At 36.0% G+C, this 13,310-nt stretch overlaps 1 protein-coding gene across 4 annotated transcripts in view; it reads right to left on the bottom strand.

The window, feature by feature from the left end:
* Positions 1 to 13,310, bottom strand: part of LOC149785354 (prolyl 3-hydroxylase 1-like) — a 96,643-nt gene that overhangs the window by 72,748 nt on the left and 10,585 nt on the right. For all 4 annotated transcript variants that reach the window (XM_089979259.1, XM_089979261.1, XM_089979260.1 and 1 more), the window contains exon 4: positions 12,309 to 12,434. In XM_089979259.1, the coding sequence (XP_089835385.1) occupies positions 12,309 to 12,434 (126 nt within the window). The remainder of the gene's footprint in view (positions 1 to 12,308; positions 12,435 to 13,310) is intronic.

Below are 13,310 nucleotides of genomic sequence, written 5' to 3'. Positions count from 1 at the left end.
AATTCTTATTTCATAATTTTTGAAAGTGCCATTGATTTGTCCTGATGCAACATTGTTTTTAAGCTTAACAGTATCCCTCTCCTCTAATATTTTTCAATCATATAACATCCATCAGTCACAATGATAAGGCCCATTTATTGTCTTTATCCGGCGCCATTTTTAAAAAAATTTAGACTGATCCACTATGTATGTGGATATTAAAATAGAACAAATTTGTGACACCTGGTTTCACATTCAAGAAACATGTCTGTTTTCTTGGAACTGTATCATGTAATAGTATAAACAGAAATTAAGGAAATTAGATGGAGGTTGAACAATGAGCACAAGGGCTTGTATCATTTACAATATAACTATCAGACAATTTATGTAATATATAACAAAACAAAACTAAGTTATAAACAGGTGCAGTACATCATTTTTCTTTGGCCAATGAGAGGGCAGTGCTACATTCAGAGAGTTCGCTTGCATATTAAGCAGGTGTGATCATGGCTATGTTGAGTGGTAGCATGGGAAAATGATCCGGAATTCCTTAAAGTTATGATAGTAAGCCCAACTTTGGACAGTCACACAAAGTCGAATGCCTGAGCTAAGAATCAGTACCAAATTTATTATGCTTTGCAAAATCTAGCTTGAAATATCAGCGCTGAATCTTAAATAGGTCTCAAAAGAAAGGAGAGAAGTGTCCTCTATCGTATTGTTATACTGTACATGTATAACAAGTTAACTGTAAGCATCGAGATGAGCCCCTGTGATGATAAATAAATGTGCACATGACACGAGCCTCGAACTGTAATCTTTATTCTGTGTCTTGATTTGAACTTGGAAATGGGTGGGATGGGGTGGGGGTTGTTTTTTCAAGGGGTACCCAGTTGCCAATTTTATTACAGGGTTATCATGAACAGGCATGTATCTGAGTGTCAATGTACCAATTGGCGTCTTTACTGGTGGAGGAAGAACCCTGGAAAATCCCGGTCAAAACCAATGATTCATGAGAAGCTGTTTGTAGATTTCTCACTTACCCACATTGGCCTAGCTTGAGACTCAAACCTATGCGGGCATAAGTGAGATAGCAGTGATCATTAAAGGTAGCACTTTAGACCACCTGGCCACCAAGGACCCCCTGTCATTTATTGACATGCTTTTAGAAAAAATGTATGTCATAATCAATTTCTTGATTTGTTAGAGAAAAAAAATGAAGTCTCTGTAAGCAATGTCACATTATTTCTGACTAAAATGATAAAAGGAAAGTAATATAGTATGTCAAACATTGTTTACATCATCATGACTACTAATCAGTCAGATTATCATTGACACAATGTTTTCCATCATCACCAGGCCACAGTTTTCCACCAAATCCAGGCCACAGTTTTTCATCATCACCAGGCCACCGTTTTCCACCATCACCAGGCCACAGTTTTCCACCATCACCAGGCCACAATAAATTAGTTCCATGAATATTTTTTTTTATCCAAACCATCACTCTTTGGATATAAATAAAATATTTAATACAATGGTTGTCCCTGTCCTGAAAACGTAATAAAAATTGTAATTTCAGCAAAAAAAAAAGCCCACCACAAATTATTACATCATAAAAAATGGATGAAAACCAAAGAATTTCTTTTTTGGTCCCAGTGTACTCGTTAAATCAACATCTCCATAGTTAACTGTCTATTGCCAACAGCAGCAGCATCCTCTTTGATGGCCTGGCAGTAACTTGCTGGGATATGAATCCATGAGTCACAGTACCCATCCCCCACTTCTTGTCTTTCATACTAGACTTCAACCCATGTTACAAGGGGCCTCCATGACAGACTGGTACAAGATGCTTGTTTTTTGGTCACCCCCCTCTCATTGCACAAGTTCAAATCCTACTCTGGCCTGGTACATGAGAATGTTGCCAGCTACCTGTGGTTCTAGCCAAGTGTCTTTTGTGCATGAAAGGCACTAAAGGTTTTCTTCAACAGTAAAACTGTCTGCCATATATAGATTCTCTTGTACTGAAATTGGCATAAAACCCATAATGATTTAACTTGAGGTCTCATCTCTAAATTACCACAGATGTTGGAGAGGCCTAAAACACCAAATCAACTAATTAATCAGTAGCAATACCAGCAGTAGAAGTACTGGTTCATCATTTTTCCACAGCTGTACGAGAGTATCAACTCTGACCATAGTAATGGTCTTTAAACCTAAACATTATCAATTATGTTTGTCTGACATTAATCTGATGAACAGTCCTCATTTTTAAGTCTTGGATTGCTCCGGTGGCCTAGTGGTTAAAGTGTCAGCCTTGGATGCGGACGGTCGTGGGTTCGAACTCTGACAGAGTTATACCAAAGACTTATTAATATGCTACTAACAGGCTACCTCTCTGGGTGCTCAGCATTAAGAGGTTAGTGTTAGGACTGGTTGGCTCTGTGTCAGGATAATGTGATCAGGCGGGACATCATGCTATATGTTTGTGGCATGATGCCCCAGTGCTAGACATTACTATAAACTGTCACACCACAGACACTGTAGCGATATGACTGAATTTTGTTAAAAGCTACCTTACAAATCCCAAACACGCACACTTATTATGTCCTGATTTTTCCAATAACTGCCATGTTTGCTGGTTTGAGTCCCTGCCTGGGTACATTAGGTATTTGCGTAGCTTGCCAAGAGCCATCAGATTCTCTTGGAATCTTCCTACCCCATCAATACTGGCTGCCATATATAGGCTACCAAAAGCTGAAAATGGCATTAACCCAAAATCATGTACATGTATATCTTCAGTGTCTGTTAAAAGACACAAGGATGCTTATCAATATCTCAAGATCATTTCATAATATCAATTAATGGGTTCATTTTGCAAATATTAAAAATCAATGCAATGCACGCACTTCCACAGCATGTATTGCAGTGCAAGTCTTCAGGTTTCATTTAAAAATAAACAAGTGAAAAGTGCAGCAAAATCATTCCTTTGTATCAATCGTGTTATTCCTACACCATCACAGAATGATAAACTCATTAATCCCTGGCACTACATTTGTGTGTCTGGAGATAGTACCCTACTTCCAAGCTCTGTAGCATCAAAGTCATTAAAGACACACCAATGTGAGTGCTATTACAGAAAAGTAGATAGATGTAGCTCTAGAATGATACCAAATAATCTGGATTTTTCTACTCGCATTACAAATAGTGAGGGAAAAACATACTTTTGAGAACTGAGGGAAAAACATACTTTTTGAGAATCGATTTTTTACACCAAAATTTTGCCGATTGTTGGAATCAGATTTTGTGTCAAATTTTCCACCTTTTGAGGCAGACCAGTCTGAACAAAACAAAGACAGGCAAACCTCTGCAAAAAGTAGGATAATTTGGGGATTTGAACTAAAAAGTGGTGATGACAGAAAAATGATGGGTCCAATAAGCAACAAATAAAAAGTACTCCAACTTTTATTCTTCTTCACATGCATGAGCAAAATAGCCAATGAAAAACGATGTTTCTAACACAACTAGGTGTTTAAAAATATTGGGCCATTGTTCATATTGCATAGAATGCCTCATAATCTCTGCATCTTTCACCATGGGACCAATATTTTCAAATACAGGAGTATCATTTATTTTTGTAGGGCTCAATTTTCATGGCGTTCTTAAAAAAAGACATTTTTGTGGGTACTTAAATGTGTGGTTTTGCCTGTCAAAGTTTACAGATTAATACAACCTCTACAAGTAAACAAATTATGAAATACAAAAGAAAAAACTATGCTGATACAAATGCCAGTGACCTAAATGTTTTAAACAATACTAAAACATGTATTAACGTAAATCAAAGACCTCAGAAGTACACTACTTATACTGTGTTTTCATCCGAATAACATCAGTGGAACCTAAAGCAACCAATAACACTAAAACAACACAAACACTTTTTTAAGCACAAATAAAACACCTGTTAAGATCAATCAATTACACTGTTTTCATCTGAGTGTTCAACATCAAAGCATGCTGATGCCACCAAAGTGCAAAGATGTTAACCAGACTGAATGACAGTGGAATCACTTTTTCGTTTTTATCTGTCTCTTGTACATACATACCAAGTTCAACCACTCAACCTGACAATAAAACAATTAAAATATCTCCACCATCACTTGTATGCTAAACTGATAGCACAAAATCAACATGTCTCCCTCCATTGGCCAGGGAAAAAGAGAGGCATAATGGCTTCTCACATTAACCAAAATGCATAACATTTAGACAACTAACAGTATACAAAGTGATCTTATTTAAACACTGGTATACTGGCTAATAAATTGCAACAAAAAGAGGACTTCATAACAAAAAGTGGACTTCATAACCACTAGCAGATCACAATAATGGACTTTTAATCTTATTTCATGAACAGTAGGCACATTTTACACAAAGGTGAAAGAGAGACAATTTAACAGCATGTGCAAGCTGTATAACTGTCAGACTAGACGAGAACTTCAGTTAGCCACAAAATATGCAATACCAATCAAGATTTATTTTTTGTTATCTGGTATTTTAAATAGCTGCAGGGCTTGAAAATTTAACTTTTTTCTCACTGGTCCAGGACAAGTACGACCCTAAATTGCAGAGGTCAATATTAGTCAACAACAGGTCCAGTGACAAAGACTGACATGCAAATATTTACTGCAGTTCATTACCACAATGACAGACAGGAAAAATAAGAAAATTAATGCTTATTAAATCACAGAAATATTGACCAATTCCACCAGGACAACTGACTGACTCGGGGTATGCAATACATGCTGAACAAAATATAAATGAACTCTTTGTTATCATATTCAACTCATGGCCAACCCTTTTCCCCCAAGATCCTGCAAAGTCTGATAATGTTCATTTTCACCATAATTTCCATTCTTTTCAGACTTGGGATGTTTAAAGCCTTGCAGTGAATACATCTTGTATAAGATGAACTCCATGTGGATGATTCTTGCCTTCTATCAAACTCATAGAATCATGATTTAAACATACGGTAATCTGATATTATTTATGTTTAGTTTTAGCTATGGTCGGAAACTGACAAATGTTTGATTGAGGAAAATTAAGGTTTGACAGGTGATCAGTGCTTTGCAAGCCAACTTTGCAAATTTTCAATCAAATTAAACACAACTAGTTACTTACTATCGATTAACATCCACTTGTATCAGTGCAGTTTAATCACACTTTTCAAAAGTTATTAACAATTAAAAAGCACATTTTCTTCAATTTATAGGAAAGTATAAGAAATACTAAAGGTCCAATGGGCTAGTACTGCTTACGCATGACTGGTCTGCTGGTAAAAAAATAAATTGGTCCCAGACCTTGGACCACTGTTAGTTTCAGTCGTTGAAACGTAGCTGCCAAAGTCAACATGGGATAGTGTAACACTGGTCAACAGTGAAATCATTACTGACTTGAAAAGGCCCTAATCTGTAGTATTTTGGTTTGCCGAACACGAATATAACCGTGAAAAATTTGTATTGGCTCTCGTTTTGAAGATATTTATATACCTCATTTTCTATGTTTCACTGTGTAAATTTCTCCAGTAGGACTGCAGCAACATCCGGAATAATGATGTAACATTGCATAATACCATCATGCTCACATCATCCACAGTTGATTGCATCATTTTCTGATGCAATGCAATACTAATGCCATGCGGCTGCTGAAGTAAGTTGACGTCAGCAGTGTACTATACATGTGTAGGCCTATTATACTAATGCCAGGCGGCTGCTGAAGCTGACGTAAGCAGTGTACTATATAAAGCCCAATCAGATAGGTTCAGCATTTAAAATATTTTAGACGTTGTGCGAGACAGTTCAAGCTACTGTTACATAAAACTTATTATTTTATCCATTTACGTACAATAAAGAACAGTAATGCCTCGAAAGTGTGTTAATACCGCGGACAATTTTTGCTATATTTGTGGGGAAGTGACATTTGCCAACCAGAAGAAAAGTATCAATTCTCAAGTGAAGAAGGCATATCATCTTTACTTCGGATGCAAGGTTGGTGACCAAGACAAGCCTTGGGCTCCGCATATATGCTGTGCTACATGTACGACACAGCTTTCACAGTGGTTGAATTGCAAAAGGTCATCAATGCCGTTTGCAGTCCCAATGGTGTGGAGAGAGCCAAGCAACCACCTAAATGACTGTTACTTCTGCTTGGTTCCTCCTCTTTCCGGCGGAATAACGAAGCGAAAGAAGTCGAGAATAGTCTACCCAAACATTCCATCTGCATTGAGACCAGTTCCACATGGTGAGGGACTTCCTATTCCAGAACCTCCAGCAGAATATTCTCTTGATTCATCTGACGAAGACAAAGGTGAGTCGACCTGTTCTACTCCTGGTCCATCAGCATGCAGTGATCCAGATTTTCACTGTGGTGCATCATCAACCCCACACAGAATAACACAGGAAGAACTAAATGACCTGATTCGTGATTTGGACTTATCAAAGAACAAGGCAGAATTGCTAGGATCAAGACTCCAACAATGGAATCTTCTAGAAGAAGATGTCACAATTACTGCATATCGAAAGCGCCACCAGCAATTGAAGCCTTTCTTCAGAAAGGAAAGTAATCTGATATTCTGTTCCGATATTGAGGGCCTCATGAATGCTTTAAAAATCACTCATGACCCACAAGAATGGAGACTATTTGTGGACTCTTCGAAACTGAGTCTCAAGGCTGTGCTTTTGCACAATGGAAACATTCTTCCATCTATTCCAGTAGCGTATGCTGTCCACATGAAAGAGACATACGATAACTTAAGGCAGCTACTGAATTCCATTGAGTATAACAAGTACAGCTGGCACCTCTGTGGTGATTTGAAGGTAGTTGCCCTTTTAATGGGACTGCAGCAAGGATATACAAAATACATGTGTTTCTTATGCGAGTGGGATAGCCGAGCAAGGGAAATGCACTACATGAGGAAGGAATGGACTCACAGGCAGAATGTAGCCATTGGAGAGAAGAATATCCAACACCCAGCTCTGGTTGAGGCTCAGAAAATCTTGCTACCACCCCTTCACATCAAACTAGGTTTGATGAAGAACTTCGTGAAAGCCATTGACCGGACTTTGCCAGCATTCCGATACCTGCATGAAAAATTCCCTCGACTCAGCGAAGCAAAGATTAAAGAGGGAGTTTTTGTGGGTCCTCAGATTCGAGAGCTTTTCAAAGATGACTGGTTCAACAACTTGCTGGAAGGTGACGCGAAACAAGCATGGAATGCTTTTCGCCTAGTTTCTACAAACTTCCTCGGAAATGTTAGGGCAGAAAACTATAAGGAACTAGTAGAAGACATGTTGATGAAGTATAAGAAACTTGGCTGCAATATGTCTCTAAAGATTCACTTCCTTCATTCCCATTTGGATTTCTTTCCTAGCAACTGTGGTATTGTTAGTGATGAACACGGCGAACGTTTTCATCAAGATATCGCAACAATGGAACAAAGATACCAGGGAAAATGGTCCACTACAATGCTGGCTGACTACTGCTGGACACTCCTCAGAGATGCTCCCGAACAGCTGTACAAGAGACAGGCGAAGAAATCTAAGATGTAGTCAATGACTTGATTTTTTATAGGTAGGCTATTACAGTTGACCTTTTACTATTGGAATGCATTTCGTTATGTAAACATTAATTTCTTGCAGATTACAAAAAAACTAGAGCCATTTTGCAATTTGACTGTCATATTCGTGTTCAGCACATAAAAATTGATAAGAATTGACTAATTTTATTTCAGTAACATGACTTTTGTAAAAATTTGTTGTCCAGTGTAATTACTCAAATGGATTTCCAGCTGATAAATCAGATCTGTAATGTCTACTGTGAAGTATGTTCAGGGACATGTACACCACCTACTCCAAAAAAAGAAACAGTACTGTCTTAGCAAACATGAGGAGATCAAAAGGTGCTATAATAACAAATGACTTACACCAAAAGCTGAACCAGAAAGACAAATGCTTTAAGACTGCAATTAGCAAGCTGTGTCAACATTTTGATATGTTCAAAACCCATCAATATGCGAAGATAACTTAAGAAGTCACTCCTTTATAGAGCCTGTGTTGTATATGATTTCAAAAATGTTATATAACCTTTTGAAATCAAAATTAATTTTTACTTTCTCTCTAAAACTTAACACAAAACATTAACCACTTCATAAAACTATTGAAAACTCCCCTTATGTGCTGTTCTCAGTACCCATGCATGAAATTTCCAATGTATGCAGTACACTTTACATGTGTTTTGCTGTTATCTGTTGCTCTGTGTAAGGAGAAAATCATTTGGACACATGTCATAGAGGTAATTTGTGCAGTTTTGGAAATTTATGTGATTAGTTGACTGGATATCATGCAAACCAACAAATGCATGCATAACTTTATATAGCCACTGGCTGAAGAGTGCCATCACTTCCAAAAATTTAAGTAAAATTTAGCTCAAAACATTAAGTCTGCAATCAATCAAATTACAATTTAAAATGCATTTTATTTCTCTGCATCTGCGGATTCTAAACTTTGACCAATTTCTGCAAAAAATACAGGTTTTTCCCAAATGGGAAGTAACTTATTTTCATTCCTGAATTTTTTCCAATTTTATCTGTGAACTATTTTTATTTAGAACCAACTACATATCATAAATGGAACAATATGTTGATATGATAATCCAAACAGAAAATGTAGCCCTAAGAAGAGTCAATATGATAATCCATACAGGAAATGTAGTCATAAGAAGAGCTGATATAATAATCCATACAGAAAATGTAGCCATAAGAAGAGTTGATATGATAATCCATACAGGAAACATAGCCATAAGAGTCGATATGATAATCCATACAAGAAATGTAGCCATAAGAAGAGTCAATATGATAATCCATATAGGAAATGTAGCCATAAGAAGAGTCGATATGATAATCCATACAAAAAATGTAGCCATAAGAAGAGTCAATATGATAATCCATACAGGAAATGTAGCCATAAGCAGAGTCAATGTGATAATCCAAACAGGACATGTAGCCATAAAAAGAGTCAATATGATAATCTATACAAGAAATGTAGCCATAAGAAGAGTCGATATGATAATCCATACAGGAAATGTAGCCATAAGAACAGTCAATATCATAATCCATACAGGAAATGTAGCCTTAAGAAGAGTCGATATGATAATCCATACAGGAAATGTAGCCATAAGAAGAGTTCAAGATATCTGCCATAGCATGATTTTAACTAAACTAAAACTAGACATCATAAGAAGTCTTTCAGTAAAAACTCCTCATGTTGATATGATCATCCATTTAGGATTAATAATAACAAAATTTTAAAGATGGCCAGTATGGTCACCATTGCAGGTCCATTGTGCACGATTTTAGTCCCTGTCCTCAATATAGGAGTCCCAATAATGACATCTTTTTTTTCTAGCAACAATTCAAAACATTATGCATGCACTGTTGTGTCACCAAATTAAATGTCATCAGACTGCTACTTCTCATTAACTGTGAAATAAATAGTAGTATAATGAATCTAAGGCAATAGAAAAAAGTGATAAATATGATTGTGATGTTACAACTATAACAATTCTTAATGGTTTTACCTTGCCATTCTGTAATTTGGGAGCAGCTAGAAGGAATCAATAAAGAAATTAAAATTTATATTCTATTTTAAGTTTTTAATTACCTTGCAATCATTTCAAATAAATAAAATTGTTGAAGCACTAGAGGAAGAAACAAAGGAACATATTTCATTCACTTTTTTTTCATTTTAAGCAACACAGAATAACATATTTACTTTTTTCTGAAACAAACTTTAACAAACTTCTCCAATACAGGTTTAGCATCAAAATCATTGACTTCAAGGCCTTCCTCCATCACACGTCTTGTTTTAAATATCCACAACCCTTTGTCTTGATATGATAATGTGATGAGAAACGTTGCTGACAGAAGAAACCAGCTAAAAGTGCAAAGTCCAGAAATGAACCATAGTACTTCCTGCATATGGCCAAGCATGCATCATGCAAACTTGATGCACCAGAAGAAGTCATCCTCCATTCTTTCCCTTGGAACTACAACTGACACCCTAACATAAAGTGCTCCAAGTTCTGTGAGGGCATCTACTGTAGCATCATTTATTTTCTTGGGTCCCAGTTTTCAAAGTTTTGAAGAAAGGACTTTTCCTGGGTACTTGAGTTCTGACTGTCAAAGTCTGCCCATTTGTAGGTATTTACTTTTATGGATTAACCTTTAAAAATACTTTGAAATAAAGACTTTTTTTATATAAAAAAACTACGAGGACAACAAATGAGGGTCACTGTAATGGTTAAAAGAGTATTACTACCTGTATGAGCACAAATCAAACACCTGTCAAGATAAACCACTTACACTCAATATCAAAGGGAGTGGACATAGCCAACAATATTCAGGTACTAACCAGTTCATAAATAACGTGTGTGATCCCATGATTTAAACAGTCTTATAAAGTTACACAATCAATTACTTTTTGACAACCATGGCATTAACACAGTGGCTTATGAGTGGTCAAAATGAACTTCGATCCTCGTTCTTGTCATCGCTGCACATGTATACCAAACAGGTGACCAGATGCCCATTGCTCAATGCAAAAACATGCAGTGTCAACATAGACTTAACTTAAAAATATCATCAAAGAAGCAGACTAATTTTAATGGATAATTGTTACTCACACGAAATGTGCGAAAGATAGGACGTAAGCTATCCATAGTTTTGAGAATAATGAACTTGTGTAATTCAACGATTTGATGATTATTTAGCTGACAAACATTTTTGTTTCTGCCAGCTGACTTGACAGATGCAATGCTGATTCAGTGGTTTATTAAAAAAAATCAGTGAAGTGCAAGCTTCAATATTCTGCTATAATTATTGTATATGTACGATGTTTCATTGGTGCCTAGCAATAGTTCTAGTATTCTTATGTCATGTTCATTCGGATTTAGCATGTATGGATAAAACGAGACTTGCTTCCATGAGGATTTAAATTTTTTGACAACAGTTTCATCTGAATAAAGGATCAATCTGAGTAAGTATTAAATCTAATTTTCATTTATAATATCATTTCCAATTCTTTCTATCAATTTCAGCAATGACTGAGTTTTAATTCCTTATGCTTTTTCTCATTTCTCTCCATGCTTACTTATCTCACAATAAATTTAAGGCATTTATGGATACCAAATACCATATAACTATTTGTACAATGCAACAATATAAAATGCTATAATTCTTGTTTCTAAAAGAGCATAATTAAAACAAACACGTAAAAGCTAATATTTTTAACCAGATTACAAAAACAATGTTCATTTACCAAATAGACTGGTTGATCTATTGGAATGAAACCCAGTGAAAAAAGGAGGAGGAGGAATTCTTTATCATATATGGCAAATTTTTCATTGGATCTTCAAACTTATGGTTCGGGGCAACATCAGAATCCACTAAAATTAGTACCCCATGAAAATTAGTACCCCATGAAAATTAGTATTCCACAATCTAGCTCAACTGCAGACTTGCACTTGGCACCAAAGAAAGTATATGAAGTTGCCACTGGAAAAGCAAACATCTGGTAATCATTCAAAAATAAATGTATATCTGCACATGACATAGAAAAACATCTCATTTTATTACACTATTTTTCTAAATATGGTATGCAATAAAATGCAAGTGTTCCAAACATCGCAAAAGGAGTATGAAGGACTAAAGTGTGCTGAATGATGCTTTCCAAGACTTGGTACTTGGTTTCCATGTATGTGTACATGTAATTAGTCTTTTACTCAAAACAATGACAAGTTCAAAGTATAATCAACAGAAGTCTTAATCCACTTAGACCAAAACAAACAAAAATATGTGCGTTTCCTATTGCACTGGTTTTTAAAATTATGGTAGGGAGGTGTTTTTTTATATCAAGAAAACATCATATATATATTATAATGATTAAGTATACATGACCGACACTCATTTTGTTGAAACAGATCAAAAAAAATGCTGGGAAAAAACATGCATCCTGAAAATTCAGCTGTTGTAATTTTCATGTGTCCAAAATTAAAAATACATGAATTTTTATAGTCTCTGGTGTCTGAGAGAACCCTGCAAGTGGACCTTATCAGATACTGTTTAATACAACCTAATATGCTTCTTAAATTCAGAATCTTATCTTCTAAGAAATTTAATTTTATAAATTAACTTCATTTTTTTTCTAATTCTACTGCCTAAATCAAAGCAAAGTTCCTCCACAGATCCATGATCACTAACTGAAATTGGACTTTTATCCAATACTTACTGTGGAAGTATGCAAACTGGAGAAAGTTGTAATGTTCACCGACAAAATTGGGCAGATACTCTTTCCCAAAGACACTCAATTTCTCTTCACATTTGTATTGGCAAATCAGAACAACTAGGAAATGGTCTGAAAAAGAAATGTTTACTTATGAAATTATCAGTGAAGGAAAATCATCAGATTTCCACTTAAACCTTACAAATAAAAAGCTTTATCTATTTAAATTCATTGGTCTTATTTTGTGCGAAGCCAATAATAATGTGCATTAGAAATGTGCTGACACAGGTAAAACCAAAATATGATCCACCAGGCTAGGCCAATGTGTAAGAAAGCCTGCCAGTAACTTCCCATAGGTCAGTGGTTCTTACTGGGGTTTTCCTTGGTTCTTCTTCCACCAGTTATACTGGCTGCCATGTATCTCCTATTGTTTACAGAAAAATGGCATTAAACCAACAATGACAACAACCATCCACTAAGTCAGGTCAATGAAACTTATTCCAGAACAAGAGCTGTGTTGCAAATTCCAACTTTTCCAGTACAATGACTCTCACCTTTGATCTTCAGACCCCAAAATCAATGAGCTGCTTCCAGACCTTAAATGCAAGCCCTTCACAGCCATGTAGTGCATAACTTATTATGCAGAAAAGTTTCTTTCATTCAAAGTAACGTTGATCTTTGAATTTTTGACCCAAACATCAACAGGTTTCATTTCTGGTCAACAAGCAGGTAACTCACAAACATGGGTGATGGTAGTCCATAAATGAAATGTATGATGACCTTGACCTTTTCACCACAACACAGATGGACTTCCATTTCTTTTACCACAAGATCATGCCATGCACAAATTTGGTCCTGGTATTTAATGGGGAACTAATGTTGTTGCATGGGAACCATTTGTGTAAAACTTAACTTTTGTTTAAGCCAAAACTGCCACACGTCTCCTTGTTCTGTGTGCAAGCCATTCCCAAAGTTGGTTACTGTAATTGGTGGAAAACTTCAGTTATT

The sequence above is a fragment of the Sinohyriopsis cumingii genome, chromosome 13 (assembly GCF_028554795.1).
Source record: "Sinohyriopsis cumingii isolate HCF-2022 chromosome 13, ASM2855479v2, whole genome shotgun sequence".
NCBI classification, from domain to species: Eukaryota; Metazoa; Mollusca; class Bivalvia; order Unionida; family Unionidae; genus Sinohyriopsis; species Sinohyriopsis cumingii.
Note: the sequence above shows the minus strand (reverse complement) of the source record. Positions and strands in the feature narration are given on the sequence as shown.